Here is a 17500-nt window from a genome sequence, read left to right as displayed (position 1 = left end):
ACAGGGATGTGGTCACTACTCAGAGGGATGTGGTCACTACTCACAGGGATGTGGTCACTACTCAGAGGGATGTGGTCACTACTCACAGGGATGTGGTCACTACTCAGAGGGATGTGGTCACTACTCACAGGGATGTGGTCACTACTCACAGGGATGTGGTCACTACTCAGAGGGATGTGGTCACTACTCACAGGGATGTGGTCACTACTCAGAGGGATGTGGTCACTACTCACAGGGATGTTGTCACTACTCACAGGGATGTGGTCACTACTCAGAGGGATGTGGTCACTACTCAGAGGGATGTGGTCACTACTCAGAGGGATGTGGTCACTACTCAGAGGGATGTGGTCACTACTCAGAGGGATGTGGTCACTACTCAGAGGGATGTGGTCACTACTCAGAGGGATGTGGTCACTACTCAGAGGGATGTGGTCACTACTCACAGGGATGTGGTCACTACTCACAGGGATGTGGTCACTACTCACAGGGATGTGGTCACTACTCAGAGGGATGTGGTCACTACTCACAGGGATGTGGTCACTACTCACAGGGATGTGGTCACTACTCAGAGGGATGTGGTCACTACTCACAGGGATGTGGTCACTACTCACAGGGATGTGGTCACAGGGCGCCACAGTCTGGTGCAACAACTGGTGGTCCCTAGCAAAATGTGGACATTATTTGCATTTTTGTATGTGTTATTAATAATAAAACAAAAATAATAATCTAAGAAATTCTTATACTCTGAATGTTTTATATTATTTGTGTATTGTATGTAACTGTGTATTGTTTTAATTGTTACAATTAATGGCATCAAATAGTTTTGACTTTAATAACTATCATTTCTTGTTTGGTTTCAGATTCGAATGCAGTAAACCCATAACGAGTGAAAAAATGCAATGGAATATTTTGTTTTTCTTTAGTATTTTCTTTAGAATATATTCTTTAGTAGTACAAGAGATAATATAACTAATGATAATAACAACAATAATAATATGTTACATACACAGAAATCACAATAGCGTGATGTATCAAATTCTCTTTTGACCATGTCGTAGCTCAGTCGATTAAGGCAGCGTCTGGGATGCTCTCGGACGCAGGTTCGAATCCTCGTCACGGCCTTTGTGGATTTGTTCAATAGTAAATATGTGTACTGGACTTAACCGTGAGCTGACCAATGGTTCATAGCCTCCACAGTCCTCGTCAGCCACCATTAACAACCCAACTGGAGGCGGACAGGGGAAAAAACTCAGAATATCAAGACAATAGGATTCGAACTACTTGAAATTTGGATATATTCCAGAGCGTGTTAGTGAGGTGCGTCATCCCCGGCCCCTGTGTGTTGTGTTCTGAGAGTTTACCCCACGATGCCTCCACACCTTCCTCACTCGCACCACACTGCCAATCATAACACCCGGATTTAGCAAGGAACCCACTTAAATATTTGTAAACAATGAATGAAAATATGCAAAAGCAAGTAATTGCTTTAACAAAAAAGGACTGTTGGAGACAAGTCCTTATCAGTGGTCCGCGGGATTTAAATTAGTGGTCCGGGGGATTTCAAATTATGAATTTAGTGGTCCGTGAGGTTCGAAATGTTTGGCGACCGTTGGTCTAGTGGAGGCTTGTGTGACGTCAGTGGCCGGCGTCAACGCCCCACTTATGTCGCGTCAAGAGGAATGATGTCACTCACTCTCAGGCACCACCGACTGACATCACCTGTACCTGGATTGTACCTGGAGTGGGTTTTAGGAGTTCTACTGGCCTGGCTTGTATAGGAGCTTCGTCCAATACAGTTGGTAATGGCGGCCCTACAGGCCAACATATCCACTACAGCCCGGTTGGTCCGCCACTTCTTACAGGAAACTGTCTAATTTTTTTCTTGCAGATTTACGCTTTTGTTGCGGCAATATTACTTATACTTGCTGGGAGGATGATGAATAGCCTGTGGTGTTCCCGGTGCTCTCTGGTTGTGAGGCAGCCATGACAGCGTGGGTGTTGCGACACAACCTCTTCAACACCCTCCCAGCAAGCGTGACACGTATTGCCTAAACAAAGGTGGAGGTCTTCAAGAAACGTTTAGACAAGTTCTTGCAAGAAGTGCTGGAACAACCGGGTTGTAGTGGATATGTGAGGGCCTGCGGGACGCTCCAAGCAACAGCCTGTTGGACCAAGTTATCACAAGTCAAGTCTGGCCTCGGGCCGGGCTAGGGGAGTAGAACAACTCCCGGAACCCTCTCCAGGTATGCTCCAGGTATAACCACTAAGATGTCTCCTCGTACTGAGCTCACTACATTTTATACGCTGTCTACCCCGGTGTAAAAATTACGGTGGTTTAGGGAAATAAAAAACTCCACAATATTTACGCTTTATATTCCGTAATATATTAAGCTGCAACATACTTTTGTACATCTTTTTTTTAATCCTGGTGGTATATTTACCTTTATTAAAAGAGTCTACGAGGTTGGAAACTTTACAACCCAAGGTTATTATTGGTATTAAGAAGCTCGCAGCGTGTCAGAGCTCATTAACTGTTTAATAAGTGTAAACAAACTGCCATGATTGAGGAAAGATGTACAGGTTTCGTAAGTGGTTGTATGAACGCTTGATTAACCCCTGACTCTGTTCTTCAACGGTTCCACATGTGTCTGTGGGTTAATTAGCCTTAATGTCCACAGCTTGGACCACTGAGGTCAGTCGGACAGTATATCATTACTAACCACAAGTGCTCAGTTTGTTAAGATATGTCCATGGCCGTCACGGGACAAGTTGTCACTGTGGCCGTGGCCAGATGTTGTCCCTGGTCAGTGTGTGACAATGTTCACACAGTGTCACACACAATGTCACACACAGGTTAGCAGTGTTGCTCCCCCGTCCTCTCATGTTGCCAGGGTCCTTCAGGCACGCAGGCCGTCTTTACCACGGCAGTACCTTGTTACTGAAGACTTGGGGTGGTGGTGGTAGTGGTAGTGTGATGTTGGCTTGAACAGAAGCATGGTGATGGTGGTAGTGTGTACAGGCAGACAGGGAAAGAGGCAGACAGGGAGGCAGGCAGACAGGGAGAGAGAGGCAGACAGGGAGAGAGAGGCAGACAGGGAGAGAGGCAGGCAGCTTACACCACAGGTGGAGTGGGCAACCAGCCAAGGAATGTATGTGGTTGACAACACCTGGTTACTCGTCTGTAAGAATAGTTCCGCCTCCTTGTCACTTGTGTGCTTCATGTGTGTGTGTATAGACACTTATTTAAATAGAGAACCTTGACGTAATGTTAGCAGGTATATCATTCATAGCTGAGGTAGTGAGACCTGGTGGAGGTGGCGAGGCGTGTCTGTGGCTGAGTAGCCTGATCATCACACACACACCAGGCCACTCCAGGCCACACCATGTCACACGCTGGGGTGACGGAGGTTAGACATAAGCCAGTATATACAACGACAAGTATCCTGGTTATCGGTGAGGCGGCTGTCAATAGTTGTGTCACGTGATATCATGTCAACAACCAGAGAGACGAATGTTGTGTCATAAATATTTGTTTAGTTGCCAAACGGATCAAGTGTCTGTCAAGTCTAATTTTAAAGCTAGCTCTATCCCTTGCCTGGATGATGTGGGTGGGGCAAGGTGATCCACCAGGCTGTTGCCACACCGATACTTCCCCGCGTCCTGCCTCTCTCTCTCTACTTCTCCATCTTATAGCCATTGTTACGAGTCGTGATCTGGTCCCATAGTTCCGTCATCTTGCTCATATGTCTCCTGCTGATACCTCGCGTCCACTTGAAGACCTGCATCATTCCTCCCCTCGCCCTGTGTATCTCTCCCCTCGCCCTGTGTTTCTCTCCCCTCGCCCTGTGTCTCTCTCCCCTCACCCTGTGTGTCTCTCCCCTCGCCCTGTGTGTCTCTCCCCTCGCCCTGTCTCTCTCCCCTCGCCCTGTGTCTCTCCCCTCGCCCTGTGTCTCTCTCCCCTCGCCCTGTGTCTCTCCCCTCGCCCTGTGTATCTCTCCCCTCGCCCTGTGTTTCTCTCCCCTCGCCCTGTGTCTCTCCCCTCACCCTGTGTGTCTCTCCCCTCGCCCTGTGTGTCTCTCCCCTCGCCCTGTCTCTCTCCCCTCGCCCTGTGTCTCTCCCCTCGCCCTGTGTCTCTCTCCCCTCGCCCTGTGTCTCTCCCCTCGCCCTGTGTATCTCTCCCCTCGCCCTGTGTTTCTCTCCCCTCGCCCTGTGTCTCTCTCCCCTCACCCTGTGTGTCTCTCCCCTCGCCCTGTGTGTCTCTCCCCTCGCCCTGTCTCTCTCCCCTCGCCCTGTGTCTCTCCCCTCGCCCTGTGTCTCTCTCCCCTCGCCCTGTGTCTCTCCCCTCGCCCTGTGTCTCTCCCCTCGCCCTGTGTCTCTCTCCCCTCACCCTGTGTCTCTCCCCTCGCCCTGTGTGTCTCTCCCCTCGCCCTGTGTGTCTCTCCCCTCGCCCTGTGTCTCTCCCCTCGCCCTGTCTCTCTCCCCTCGCCCTGTGTCTCTCTCCCCTCTCCCTGTGTCTCTCCCCTTGCCCTGTGTGTCTCGTCCCTCGCCCTGTGTCTCTCCCCTCGCCCTGTGTCTCTCCCCTCGCCCTGTGTCTCTCCCCTCGCCCTGAGTCTCTCTCCCCTCGCCCTGTGTCTCTCTCCCCTCACCCTGTGTCTCTCCCCTCGCCCTGTGTCTCTCTCCCCTCACCCTGTGTCTCTCTCCCCTCGCCCTGTGTCTCTCCCCTCGCCCTGTGTCTCTCTCCCCTCGCCCTGTGTCTCTCCCCTCGCCCTGTGTCTCTCTCCCCTCGCCCTGTGTCTCTCCCCTCGCCCTGTGTCTCTCTCCCCTCGCCCTGTGTCTCTCTCCCCTCGCCCTGTGTCTCTCTCCCCTCGCCCTGTGTCCCTCCCCTCGCCCTGTGTCTCTCCCCTCGCCCTGGTCTCTGTCCCCTCACCCTGTGTCTCTCTCCCCTCGCCCTGTGTCTCTCTCCCCTCGCCCTGTGTCTCTCTCCCCTCGCCCTGTGTCTCTCTCCCCTCACCCTGTGTCTCTCCCCTCGCCCTGTGTCTCTCCCCTCACCCTGTGTCTCTCTCCCCTCGCCCTGTGTCTCTCTCTCCCCTCGCCCTGTGTCTCTCCCCTCGCCCTGTGTCTCTCTCCCCTCGCCCTGTGTCTCTCTCCCCTCGCCCTGTGTCTCTCTCCCCTCGCCCTGTGTCTCTCCCCTCGCCCTGTGTCTCTCTCCCCTCGCCCTGTGTCTCTCTCCTCTCGCCCTGTGTCTCTCCCCTCGCCCTGTGTGTCTCTCCCCTCGCCCTGTGTCTCTCTCCCCTCGCCCTGTGTCTCTCCAGTGATGGGTGGCGCAGGACCCCCATTCCCCCGCCAATTGGAGGGCCCCGAACACCAGGGATCAGTCAGGGTCTCCCTATGTATGATTTTCTCAGAGGGAATCGATTTCTTGTCTAAAATACAGGGACGAGAATTGATGGGCGTGGTGTATGTGGGGCGCCGCCACCTGGGCCAAATGTCATTGAAGGACGATGATTGTGGCGCTATTGTGCGACGCGTCGGGCTACAAAGCCAAGCAGGCTAACATGGTGCTGTGATGTACTACACACACAGATCACAATACCGTGATGAATCAAATGATTAAGGCAGCGTCTGGGATGCTCCCGGACGCAGGTTCGAATCCTCGTCACGGCCCTTGTGGATTTGTTCCTGTGATGTACTTCTTCACACGTCTCAGGTCACGACCAGTCATGACCCCGAAGGGGGTGGGAACTCTCAGGAGAAAGCGCCAAGCCGTTACGACTCTATGGTACTGGGAAAGGATCAGGATTTGGGATGGATGGGACGGACCAGCTTCCCTCAAGTCAGTTCTCGTGAATGTGCACCATCCTTCCCTGTGGCAGACGGCGGCGCTGTCAGTCCCCGAGTGTGTCCTTGCTCTCACCCAACGTTGAACGGCATCTACTGCTTTTCTGGGGCCAGATTCACGAAGCAGTTACGTAAGCACTTACGAATCTGTACATCTTTTCTCAATCTTTGGCGGCTTTGTTTACAATTATTTAACAGTTAATGAGCTCCGAAGCACCAGGAGGCTGTTTATAACAATAACAACAGTTGACTGGGAGGTTTTCATGCTTGTAAACTGTTTAATAAATGTAACCAAACCCGTCAAAGATTGAGGAAAGATGTACACGTTCGTAAGCACTTGTGTAACTGCTTCGTGAATCTGGCCCCTGACCAGCAGTGATGAGCTCTCTCAAGATTATGAAGACATTTAAGAAAAAACTCTTCGGAAAATTCCCTCGATTTCAGATTTCATACAAATTGCTGGGGGATCGACATAGATCCCCATATTTCTTAAAGTATGGCACTGGGACCGACCTGTGCTGGCCTATGACACTCGCATGCTCCACATGTGTCATCTTGCAACGTTTAGATGAGACTAACCCCAAGCGTCTGCCTTTGTAATTTGAAGAGATGGGCAAACAGACAGACAATCACTCTATTTTACAGAGATAATTTTGTTAACACATTTGATTAAAAACCACTGACTATTCACAATATACTAGTTTTATAATCCCTTATCCACTGTTCTTAATTAGTATGATTGTTGAGAAGGTCGTGTATTAAACTACCCACATTCATTCTTTTGTGTTCTTGACAAGAGTAATAAAATACTTGAAGGTGTTAGCGGCGGGTCTCACCAACAGGAGTCTACAGCAACACTTGTTTCTTGGCGGCGCCTCTAGTGGCACACACAACCCGTTCTCGCAAATTTAATAAGTCAATATTGACTTATTAAATATGTGCATAGGTGACATACTTAACATAATAGATACCCTTAAAAAGATTCATAGAAAACACCGACCTTACCTAACCTACTTAGTATGTTAAGATAAGCATCTTATTGCTTCGTAATTACAATTATTACCTAACCTATAATAGGTATAGGTTAAGTAATAATTGTAATTACGAAGCAATAAGATGCTTATCTTAAGATACTAACAAGGGTAGGTAAGGTCGGTGTTTTCTATGAATCTTTTTAAGGGTATCTATTATGTTTAGTATGTCACCTATGCACGTAGTTAATAAGTCAATATTGACTTTACGAATTTGCGAGAACGGGTTGACTGCTTCAAGACGTTGCTGAGGACGCGTCCTTGTGTCAGCCACGCCAGTCACCTGGGTTCACCTACTCTGAAAATGCATATATTTTCCTGCTATAATGATTGATGTTGCAGAGGTTAACAGTTGTGTTGCAGGAGTCACCAGAAATGGAGGGTTGTACTGTTGCAGGAGTGACCAGTAACGGAGCTTGTACTGTTGCAGGAGTGACCAGTAACGGAGCTTGTACTGTTGCAGGAGTGACCAGTAACGGAGCTTGTACTGTTGCAGGAGTGACCAGTAACGGAGCTTGTACTGTTGCAGGAGTGACCAGTAACGGAGCTTGTACTGTTGCAGGAGTGACCAGTAACGGAGCTTGTACTGTTGCAGGAGTGACCAGTAACGGAGCTTGTACTGTTGCAGGAGTGACCAGTAACGGAGCTTGTACTGTTGCAGGAGTGACCAGTAACGGAGCTTGTACTGTTGCAGGAGTGACCAGTAACGGAGCTTGTACTGTTGCAGGAGGGGATGCTGGAGGGGGTGTCGCGGCGCACCTTCGGGGGGTCGTCCGGGACGTACAACGTGAGAGCCTCGGAGCTGGCGCGACACAAAGCCCTCAAGACGCTGCGGGTCCAGGTCGCTCTCCTCGACGACTCCACTCAAGTCTTCGAGATAGAGGTCAGGCTCCTCCTTCTCCTGTGTCTCTTCCTCCAGTGTATCTCTCTCTCTATCTCTCTCTCTCTCCCTCTCTCTCTCTCTCTCTCTCTCTCTCTCTCTCCTCTCTCTCTCTCTCTCTCTCTCTCTCTCTCTCTCTCTCTCTCTCTCTCTCTCTCTCTCTCTCTCTCTCCATCTCTCTCTCTCCATCTCTCTCTCCCTCTCTCCCTCTCTCTCTCTCTCTCTCCCTCTCTCTCTCTCTCTCTCTCTCTCTCTCTCTCTCTCTCTCTCTCTCTCTCTCTCTCTCTCTCTCTCTCTCTCTCTCTCTCTCTCTCTCTCTCCATCTCTCTCTCTCCATCTCTCTCTCTCTCTGTCTCTCTCTCTCTTCCTCCTCTCTCTCTCTCTCTCTCTCTCTCTCTCTCTCTCTCTCTCTCTCTCTCTCTCTCTCTCTCTCTCTCTCTCTCTCTCTCTCTCCATCTCTCTTCTCCATCTCTCTCTCTCATCTCTCTCTCTCTCTCTCTCTCTCTCTCTCTCCTCTCTCTCTCTCTCTCCTCTCTCTCTCTCTCTCTCTCTCTCTCTCTCTCTCTCTCTCTCTCTCTCTCCATCTCTCTCTCTCATCTCTCTCTCTCTCTCTCTCTCTCTCTCTCTCTCTCTCTCTCTCTCTCTCTCTCTCTCTCTCTCTCTCTCTCTCTCTCTCTCTCTCTCTTGGCCTCCATGCCCCACCACCGTCACTTTTATACCCTCCATGCCCTGCTAAAAATAACTTTGGATTTTGAAGTTTATAAGTTCGTAAACTGTTAAATAATTTTAAACAAAGCTGCCCTGATTAAGGAAAGATGTACAGGTTTCGTAAGTGTTATGCCAATTATTGATACATTTAGGGGCCCCAGGTGAGGGACCGGGCCCCAGGGAGATGACCAACACGTCACGGACATACCTGCCTTGCTAGCTTGTGTAACCAGCGGCCCACACCTGGCGCGGCCCACACCTGGTGCGCCACGCCGGGTGTTGGAGGCTGGAGGAGCCTCCGACTCTGGGTTGCAGTGTGCCATGATTGTTGGTAATGTTGTTTATGGCGCGGCCCCCAAGCCTGCACCACCCGTCCTGATGGTCGGTACTGCTCCCACCCCTCCCCTCACGAGGAACCTGTTCACCCACCTGCTGCTGCGCCTCCTGCTGCACCAGTCATGTCTGCCTCCTGCACCAGTCATGCCCTCCTGCTGCACCAGTCATGTCCGCCTCCTGCACCAGTCATGCCCTCCTCCTGCACCAGTCATGTCCGCCTCCTGCACCAGCCATACCCACCACTTGCACCAGTCATGTCCGCCTGCTGCACCAGTCATGTCTGCCTCCTGCACCAGTCATGCCCTCCTCCTGCACCAGTCATGTCCGCCTCCTGCACCAGTCATGCCCTCCTCCTGCACCAGTCATGTCCGCCTCCTGCACCAGTCATGCCCTCCTGCTGCACCAGTCATGTCCGCCTCCTGCACCAGTCATGCCCTCCTCCTGCACCAGTCATGTCCGCCTCCTGCACCAGTCATGCCCTCCTGCTGCACCAGTCATGTCCGCCTCCTGCACCAGTCATGCCCTCCTGCTGCACCAGTCATGTCCGCCTCCTGCACCAGCCATACCCACCACCTGCACCAGTCATGTCCGCCTGCTGCACCAGTCATGTCCGCCTCCTGCACCAGTCATGCCCTCCTCCTGCACCAGCCATACCCACCACCTGCACCAGTCATGTCCGCCTGCTGCACCAGTCATGTCCCGCCTGCTGCACCAGCCATGTCCGCCAAATTGACCCTCCTGCTTCCTGTGTTACTAAACGCTGAGGTAAGTGTTGCATTACACTTTCATTGCAGCGAACGGCGTCGTTGGAATTGGATTATCAAGGGTTCCGCTCGCATTAAAGTGCCGAGAGCCGTTTGTTGGGATGTATAGAAGACTTAGGCTTGCGTGTATTGGACATAACTAGCAGGAAGCCGCCGCGGGGAGCATTAACCTCAGTTATAACCTCAATCACAAGTGAGCACTCGTGCGGCGGGGCACTGAGCGAGGCTGTGCTGCGGGTGGTGGTGTGGTCCCGCCTTTGGCCACACGGAGAGGGACGTCGTGGCCAGGAGGAGAATACCCGCACTTTGCCCCTCGCTGTGACGGCAGTGTGCAGTAGGGAGGGGTCTGGGCATCTGGCCTGTAGTCGTGTACCTACCTTGTGTCTACCTCCTTGTGCAGGTTCCAGGCCCGCCTCCGACCAGGCCTCCTAGTTGGTCGTCTGGTCAAGGTGTATGTCACAGTGGCTGCTGCTCTCTTGCTTGCCAAGCGTAGTGTACCAAGCTGTCTTCACACTTGCTGAAATATTCTCCATTTGGTATATATAGTGCAGGAAGTACGTGCTCAGCGTTGCTCGTCGCCTCCCCCACGATGATGGAGTGCCTTCACTCGGCGCTCGGGCTTGTCTTAAGTGTGTCTTTATACCTGATCTCCTTGTATCTTAGCGCTCTGGTCAATGTTGTCATGAATGTAATTATAATGTTTCCGAGCTTCACCGCAAGGTAAGGAAATTATGAGGAGAAAGCACTAATTCAGTACTTAGCGTGCGGGGTTCGAACCCTCCTCACGCCTCCTACTGATTTTCTCATTGATACATCACGTTAATGTGATGTCTTTGTGCACTTCCTCAGTACAGTATGTCTATATTGCACTTGGAAGGGAAAGAGCTCGTGTATTGTGTAGGGACAGAGAGTGAAGGAATGGTGTCCTCTTGGACCATCGGGTATCGTGCCCAGACCGTACAAGGTGCAAGATCGCTGGAACCACCAGTCTAGGTACATTGGCGAGGATCACCCTAAATAACTTATTTTATGTTCATGAGGTCAACAATTTTGTCAAAGTCCCTCAGATCATTATTGGCTTTAGTAGGCAGGAGATTGTATAGTTAGTTGGAGGCTCTCACGCGGGTGTTTACCTCCACAAACAAGCCATTTGAAATATTTTTGGAACATGTTCTTGCTGAACACCGAAAACACGTTATTAAACACACAGATTCAAGAACTACCAATGGAGCTTTGCTACAAGAACACTTTTGTGATAACATCCATCTAGCAACAATGTTGTTGCATTAATGCAAGCTCTCAAACGTCAAGGTTATCGGATACTTATCAACTGGGCGTCCAGGTCATGTAGGAATACTAGGGAAGGACATTAAAGGTGCAGCTGCAACACTTACAAATAACAGAAGGAATGTAGACATTTGCAAACCAAAGATCCAAACACAGATTAAGAAAACAATTAGAGATAGAGCGATGCAGAAGATGTATCGTGACCACCTGACTCTAATTGAGCAGCTGCGACACCAGCATCGACCGGATGGTGCAAAAATTCAACCAATTTCATTTGGTTGAACCTATTAATGAACCAATTAATTTGTTCAAACAAAACAATAGCAAAACAGAAATAACACATAAGCAATATAGGCTTACAGGTTCCTGAAGAAGAGAGGAGTTTCAGCATGGTTGAGAAAAGGCCGACAGAACACTGGAACATTATCTAACACAGTGCACAGTTACAAACAAGATTTCAACTGACTTAACAACGCAGAGGAAGTTGCTAAACACATTTGATAAACTTACTGAGCCAAAAAAAGGTCATAAATACTCATCGACTGCCTGAGTAAGACAGAAATGAGTAACACTTGGTGGGCCAGCCAGAGGCTCAGGGCCAGCACAGGAATATCACGGCTAAAAAAGAATGCCTGAATGGTAACTTACACTTCAGTATCTCAAATATATATCACCTTTCATATTATAAGCTAAATGTTAATCACTCTATTAAAAAAATTTAAGTTTGATTTAGACTGTTAGTCCAGTTTGTCTGTAATGATCTATATATGTTGTTACGAATATAGTTTCTAATTCTGATTAGAGAGGGTGGAGTGGAGGTGGGCCGAGTGACGGGTCCTGGCTGGTACAGAGGTGGTGTGCGTTGGAGGGGTGGCGGGTGTAATGAAATGTGGAGTGGTCAGTCCGCAGGTTTTCACAGCCTTGTGTCAGGTCTGACTCCCAACATTCTGTGTGATGGGGATTTTTTAGCATCACCTAGTTAGCTTTTTTGACATACTGTACTTCACTTCATATAGTTTAGGGTAGCTGCACTAATGCAGATGTACCTCATGTATTAAAAAAATGCGGTATCATTGCTACCTCATTCACTCATGTGTTCCTCATGAGAGAATGAGGTAGACTACTATTCCTCATATCCTCATAATGCACCCAGAGTTTGTCAGTGCAGACTACTGCTCACATGCCTCTATATGGCTTACCATACTGAGTGATGGGAACTTTTAGCATCACGTAGCTAGTTTTTTTTACACACTTTGTACTCTCCTTCACATAGTCTAGGAAAGCTGCACAAATTCAGGTGTACCTAAATGTGTTAATAAAAATAATGACAGTACGATTAACCATCCTGCCAGGTGTGAGTTTTTAGTATCACACAGCTGGCTCTTGACACACACTGTGTAACCCTTCACAGTCTAGGGCAGCTGTATAAATGACCTTTATACAGGTCATTTATAAAATGCATTTTAGAAAATGCATTACTAACCTTAGTACGTTAGTAATGCATCATTATTTCTAGACTTATGGCAAGGTTTATCTCTCTCCTCACTAGAATAATTAAAATGAGGAAATATCTGAAACTTTTCTTCTTCTTGAAAAGAATATACAAGTGAACAGAAGTAGCTCTACTTCTGCATTAGAAAAATCCACAGAAACATTCAACCTGTCCTCACACTTAATGCACGCTAAATTTGACACTATCTACAATAACGTTCAAATTTCGGTGCTTCGGGGAAATTACAAGCACCGTACATTGACGCTTCCTGGAAGTAATGAGCTTCAATGTACGGTGCCCCAATAATTGAGGCGGGTTGTCTATGTTCGTACACTTGTAGTTGCATCATATTTAATGTATTGACTCGGGTTGGAGGAGCATGGCTTGTAGCGGTGACTGACGCACAGTGTGACTTGTTACAGAAGCGGGCCAAGGGTCAGGCGCTGCTGGACCTCGTCTTCAACCACCTGGAGCTCATCGAGAGGGACTTCTTCGGCCTGCAGTACATTGAGCCCTCCACCAGCAACGAGAACCCCAAGGTCAGTATCTCTGTAATGTGTGTGTCGCCCGCGCTGTCTCTCACTCAGCCTCCACGCCTCCTGCAGGAGGCTGTCTGCGCACACTTGTACTTTATATTGCTAGTCGGCGCGCAGTGTGCGCGAGTGGCGCAGATGCGGGGCGAGGTGCTTACCATCGTCGCTGCTAGTGAGAGGTGCCCAGTGACAGTGAAACATTGAGACAGGCGAACTATATATGGTCTCGTATGTACACAGAGAGGTGGGATGATAGCCTGAGACTCACGAGGCAAGTGTCCCTCACCACCTGCTGTGGCTCCCACGTGTGCTGTGGATGAGTCCCATAGCAAGGATGAGTAAGGTTGCTCGCTCGTAGTGCTGGACCAGGAGTGAGGTAGTGGTTATAGTCAACCACAGTGATGTAATGTCCCTGACAGAGGGAGAGTGTATGGTTGTTCAACACACGTGTGTAATGGCACGTGTGTAACACCCGCTCAACCACACTCCTCACACTGCACGTGGTAAGTGTACTGAAACTAGAGTGCAGATGATGAGTCACAATAACGTGGCTGAAATATGTTGACCAGACCACACACTAGAAAATGAAGGGACGACGACTTTTCGGTCCGTCCTGGACCATTCTCAAGTCGATTGTATAGTGTTTTCTATTAAAACGGGTATTTGGAAACTTTCCTTATAATTGAAGGGGGAAAAACATAATTCGAAACTTGGGTTCGTAGTGTTCTATCCCCACTTGAAGGGCAGTTAAATGTGTCTTCTGAAGCCCCACTTCGGGCTAAAGGATAGGAGCCAGACTAAGATTGATCTCTTAGGGATAAGACCTCCGATCCAGATACACAGCTTCTCTACTGTAATTTGCTCAACCACTAGGGCTCGACGGTAGAGCGACGATCTCGTTTCAAGCAGGTCGGCGTTCAATCCCCCAATTGTCTAAGTGATTGGCCACCATTCCTTTCCTCCCCCCCCCCCCCCTCGTCCTTTCCCAAATCCTTATCCTAATCCCTTCCAAGTGCTATATTGTTGCAATGGCTTGGCTCTTTCCCCCTGGTAGTTCCCCTTCTCCTGTGATTTAACTCTTTCATGTGATCAACTGAACAGAGCCATTAAGCCTAACCCAAAAGTGGCATTTATATTGTGTTTAGACGAGGCGGCCTCTGTCTTGGCGCCAAACAGGTTATTGATCATTTAATCAGCCACTCCGTCATTTCTCTGCCAACAATTTCAGCAGGAGCCAGTTTGGCAGTGATAATTTTTAGTAACAGCAAATTATGACAGCAACACATCTTGACGCGCTCCTAATTTTGACGGAAGGTGTAGTTTACACTGTGGGTTTACCCTGTGAGGTGTGGGCCGCTGGGTACACAGTATACTCGGCTGCTGCTGCTGAGAGGCGAGCAGTGAGGGAAGCAGTAATGTCAGGTTAGTGTCCACCTCTCTACTCCAGCCACTAAACTCTTAATTCACCGGGGTCCCAGTAGCCTCCAGACGCGGCTCCCGGTCAATTGTACCGGACGACCAGCTGGGACTGGTGAAGGACCAGCTGGTACCGGTCAAGGACCAGCTGACGCAGGTGTGCGAGCAGGTGTCTAGACATAACTGTTGTTCTAGCAACAGTTAACACCTGGCGGCGGAACATCCTCGCCACGTTGGAAGACTAACGGAACACGGAGATATGATCATAACCTACAAAATACTGAGGGTCATCAACAGTGATGATAAAGAGGCAAGAGAGAGCCAAGCCGGGAGATGGTAGAGGGAACTTGAAGATCACAACCGAGGGGAAGGATTGGGATTAGCCAGAGAGCTAATCCCAACCCATGCATGGAATGCGTCTAGGTGGGTACACGTCGAACACTTAAGACTGAGAGAGGGAAGGGAGGGAATTGTCAGGGAATAGCGCCAAGCCATTACGACTATATAGCACTGGGAAGGGGTCAGGATATGGATTTGGGATGGGACGGGGGAAAGGAATGGTACCCAATCACGGTCGGGGATTGAACGCCGACCTGCATGAAGCGAGACCGTCGCTCTACCATCCAGCCCAAGTGGTTGAAGTAAGACTGAGAGAGTGAAAAAGAAAATAATCCTTCTCCCTCCCTCCACCTCTTCCATTCAACCCTGTCCCTCCTCCTCTCTCCCTCCTCTCCCTCAACACACAACTGGCCTGCGTAAACATTCACTAGGAAAATGAAACGAAAGTTCCGAACGCTTTCATGTTTCAACACGTTATCAAGAATATACATAATGATGTGTTGAAACACGAAAACGTTTGGAACTTTCGGTTCAATTTTCCCTTGTGGATTCCTGCTTGATACCTGGTTGATGGGGTTGTGGGAGTTGTTCTACTCCCCAAGCCCGGCCCGAGGCCAGGCGCGACTTGTGAGAGTTTGGTCCACCAGGCTGTTGCTTGGAGCGGCCCGCATAACTGAATCACGTGTTTTTGTTGTGATTATTCTGCACAACTCCACCTGTACACGCGCCCAGAGACATCACCAGTCATCAGTCAAGCCTTAACTGTGTCGTGTGTGTGTGTGTGTTTGGTCTATATAGCTTCTCAGTCATGAATATACAGCGCGTCCTCCTGTTTAGCCTGTTCTTATAGTAACTAAGAAGCACCATGCGTGAGGGAAGATGTAGAGGTTTCGTAAGTGGCGGCGTAACTGGTGACTCGTGGCCCTGATCAGGATCTTCGGTAGTCATCATCTTCCCTCTGTACACGCGGCCCAAGATGCTGCGACACAGTCTTTAACATCAACAAGTTTAAGAGTTGAAAATGTGGTTTGTCTTCCTCATCTCCCGAAGGCTCGCTACACACCCCTTACGCCACAAGACACTTGAGAGTTGAAGTCTTACGCCAGACAAGTTTGGAGGAGGAAACTTAGTAAAGAGCAAACTTGGCCGGTGGCAGGTGGGGGGGGGGGGCAGGGGCTGGCCCCCCCACCCCTCTCCTCCCCTCCTCTAGAACACATCTCCCCCTTCCCACAACTCTCATCCTTCCATCCCCTAACCCTTTCCACCCCTGAACCCTTGACCTTCCACCTCTTCCCTTCACCCTCCCCCTCTTCCCTTCACCCTCCCCTTCCATTCCCTTCCTCCACCCCTTCCCTGCCCCATTATCTTACCCTTCTGTTACCTTTCGATAATTCCGAGAATCAACGTCTCCGCGGCCCGGTCTCTGACCAGGGGCCTCCGCAGCTTCCCGAAACTACCAACATTTAATGTAATGTAGTTCTGTGGGTAGTCCGACTTAGGCTAAATAATATATATTTCTGCCTCGTGAATATTACTGTGAACCGTGAGCGTTACACAGCCGATCAACACGCACACTAACTGGATGGCCTGGTAGCTGTGCTCCAAGTGCGAGTGTGTCTCCAGTAGTCCCGCCGCAGTAGTCCTCCTCTCGCTGTATCATTTTACGCACGCTGGGCTTGGCCGGATGGCGGAGTGGCCGGATGGCCCGGACTGAGCACATTAATTACACGGGTGATGAGTGGGGGTGAGAGGTTGGCGGGCCGGCGGGAACCTTCCTGTGAGTGTACACACCAAGCAGTCACTAGTCTCCCAACCTCACGGCTCTCACGGGTATCTGCTGCTCCTCATAATGGGGATGTCTTATGGTCGCAGCTTAATTATTTTAAGATCTGGGGACTCCAATAGCGCTCGCAGGAACATGGTCCATTACCTCGTGTCTATCTGTTTTCTGGAGTGAATCCGTCTCCTGCAGGATCGACGCCACCCTCACCAACCAAACACTTACACTCCTCATAGTGTACAACCTCCTAGCGTTTCCGAGCTCGTAAACTGTTTTATAAAATCAAACTAAGTCGCCATGATCGAGGGAAGATGTACAGGTTTCGTAAGTGGCCATGTAAATGGTTGATGAATACTGTGTGGTAGCATCTCCCAGACTCCGACCTCTGGGGTACATTTTGGCTCCTGCTGCCAGAGGTTCAAGTCATCCTTCAAGTTGGACTTCACCTCTGAACTTTTTCCAGCTTAGCCTTGTGCTGGACAAGGTACGGGCTCCATGCTGGGGCCGCATACTCCAGGATTGGTCTTACATATGTGGTATACTAGGTTCTGAAGGATTCCGCACACGGGTTTCTGAAGGCAGTTCTGATATTAGCCAGCCTGTGTACTCACCTATTTGTGAGAAGAAACTGCTCATTTTTGTTTCCCGCCGGTGCCGGGAATCGAACCCGGGCCACAGGATTACGTGTCCAGCGTGCTATCCACACAGCCACCGACGCCCCCTGTGTGTGTGTGCATGGGGGGGGGGGCAGCAGGGACTCCCTGCAGCCAGCAACAAGACTCTCCCAAGAAACCCGACCCAATTTATCTGTAGAAGAGTTTTTCCCCGCAGGAAATGTGTCTGTGAGACGCCGCGCCCGGGCTGATTTTGTATTTAATAAGTCAATATTGACTTATTAAATATGTGCATAGGTGACATACTTAACATAATAGATACCCTTAAAAAGATTCATAGAAAACACCGACCTTACCTAACCTTGTTAGTATCTTAAGATAAGCATCTTATTGCTTCGTAATTACAATTATTACCTAACCTATAATAGGTATAGGTTAAGTAATAATTGTAATTACGAAGCAATAAGATGCTTATCTTAAGA

The 17500-nt window shown here is 49.6% G+C and overlaps 1 protein-coding gene across 8 annotated transcripts in view; it reads left to right on the top strand.

Annotated features, from left to right (window-relative positions):
* The window catches only part of LOC123761262 (protein tyrosine phosphatase Meg), a 328139-nt gene that overhangs the window by 111111 nt on the left and 199528 nt on the right, over positions 1-17500 (top strand). For all 8 annotated transcript variants that reach the window (XM_069301750.1, XM_069301643.1, XM_069301582.1 and 5 more), the window contains 2 exons: positions 7597-7752; positions 12759-12875. In XM_069301750.1, the coding sequence (XP_069157851.1) occupies positions 7603-7752; positions 12759-12875 (267 nt within the window). In that variant the 5' untranslated portion in view covers positions 7597-7602. The remainder of the gene's footprint in view (positions 1-7596; positions 7753-12758; positions 12876-17500) is intronic.

The sequence above is a fragment of the Procambarus clarkii genome, chromosome 1 (assembly GCF_040958095.1).
Source record: "Procambarus clarkii isolate CNS0578487 chromosome 1, FALCON_Pclarkii_2.0, whole genome shotgun sequence".
NCBI lineage: Eukaryota > Metazoa > Arthropoda > Malacostraca > Decapoda > Cambaridae > Procambarus > Procambarus clarkii.
This window is presented reverse-complemented; position numbering and strand designations above follow the sequence as displayed.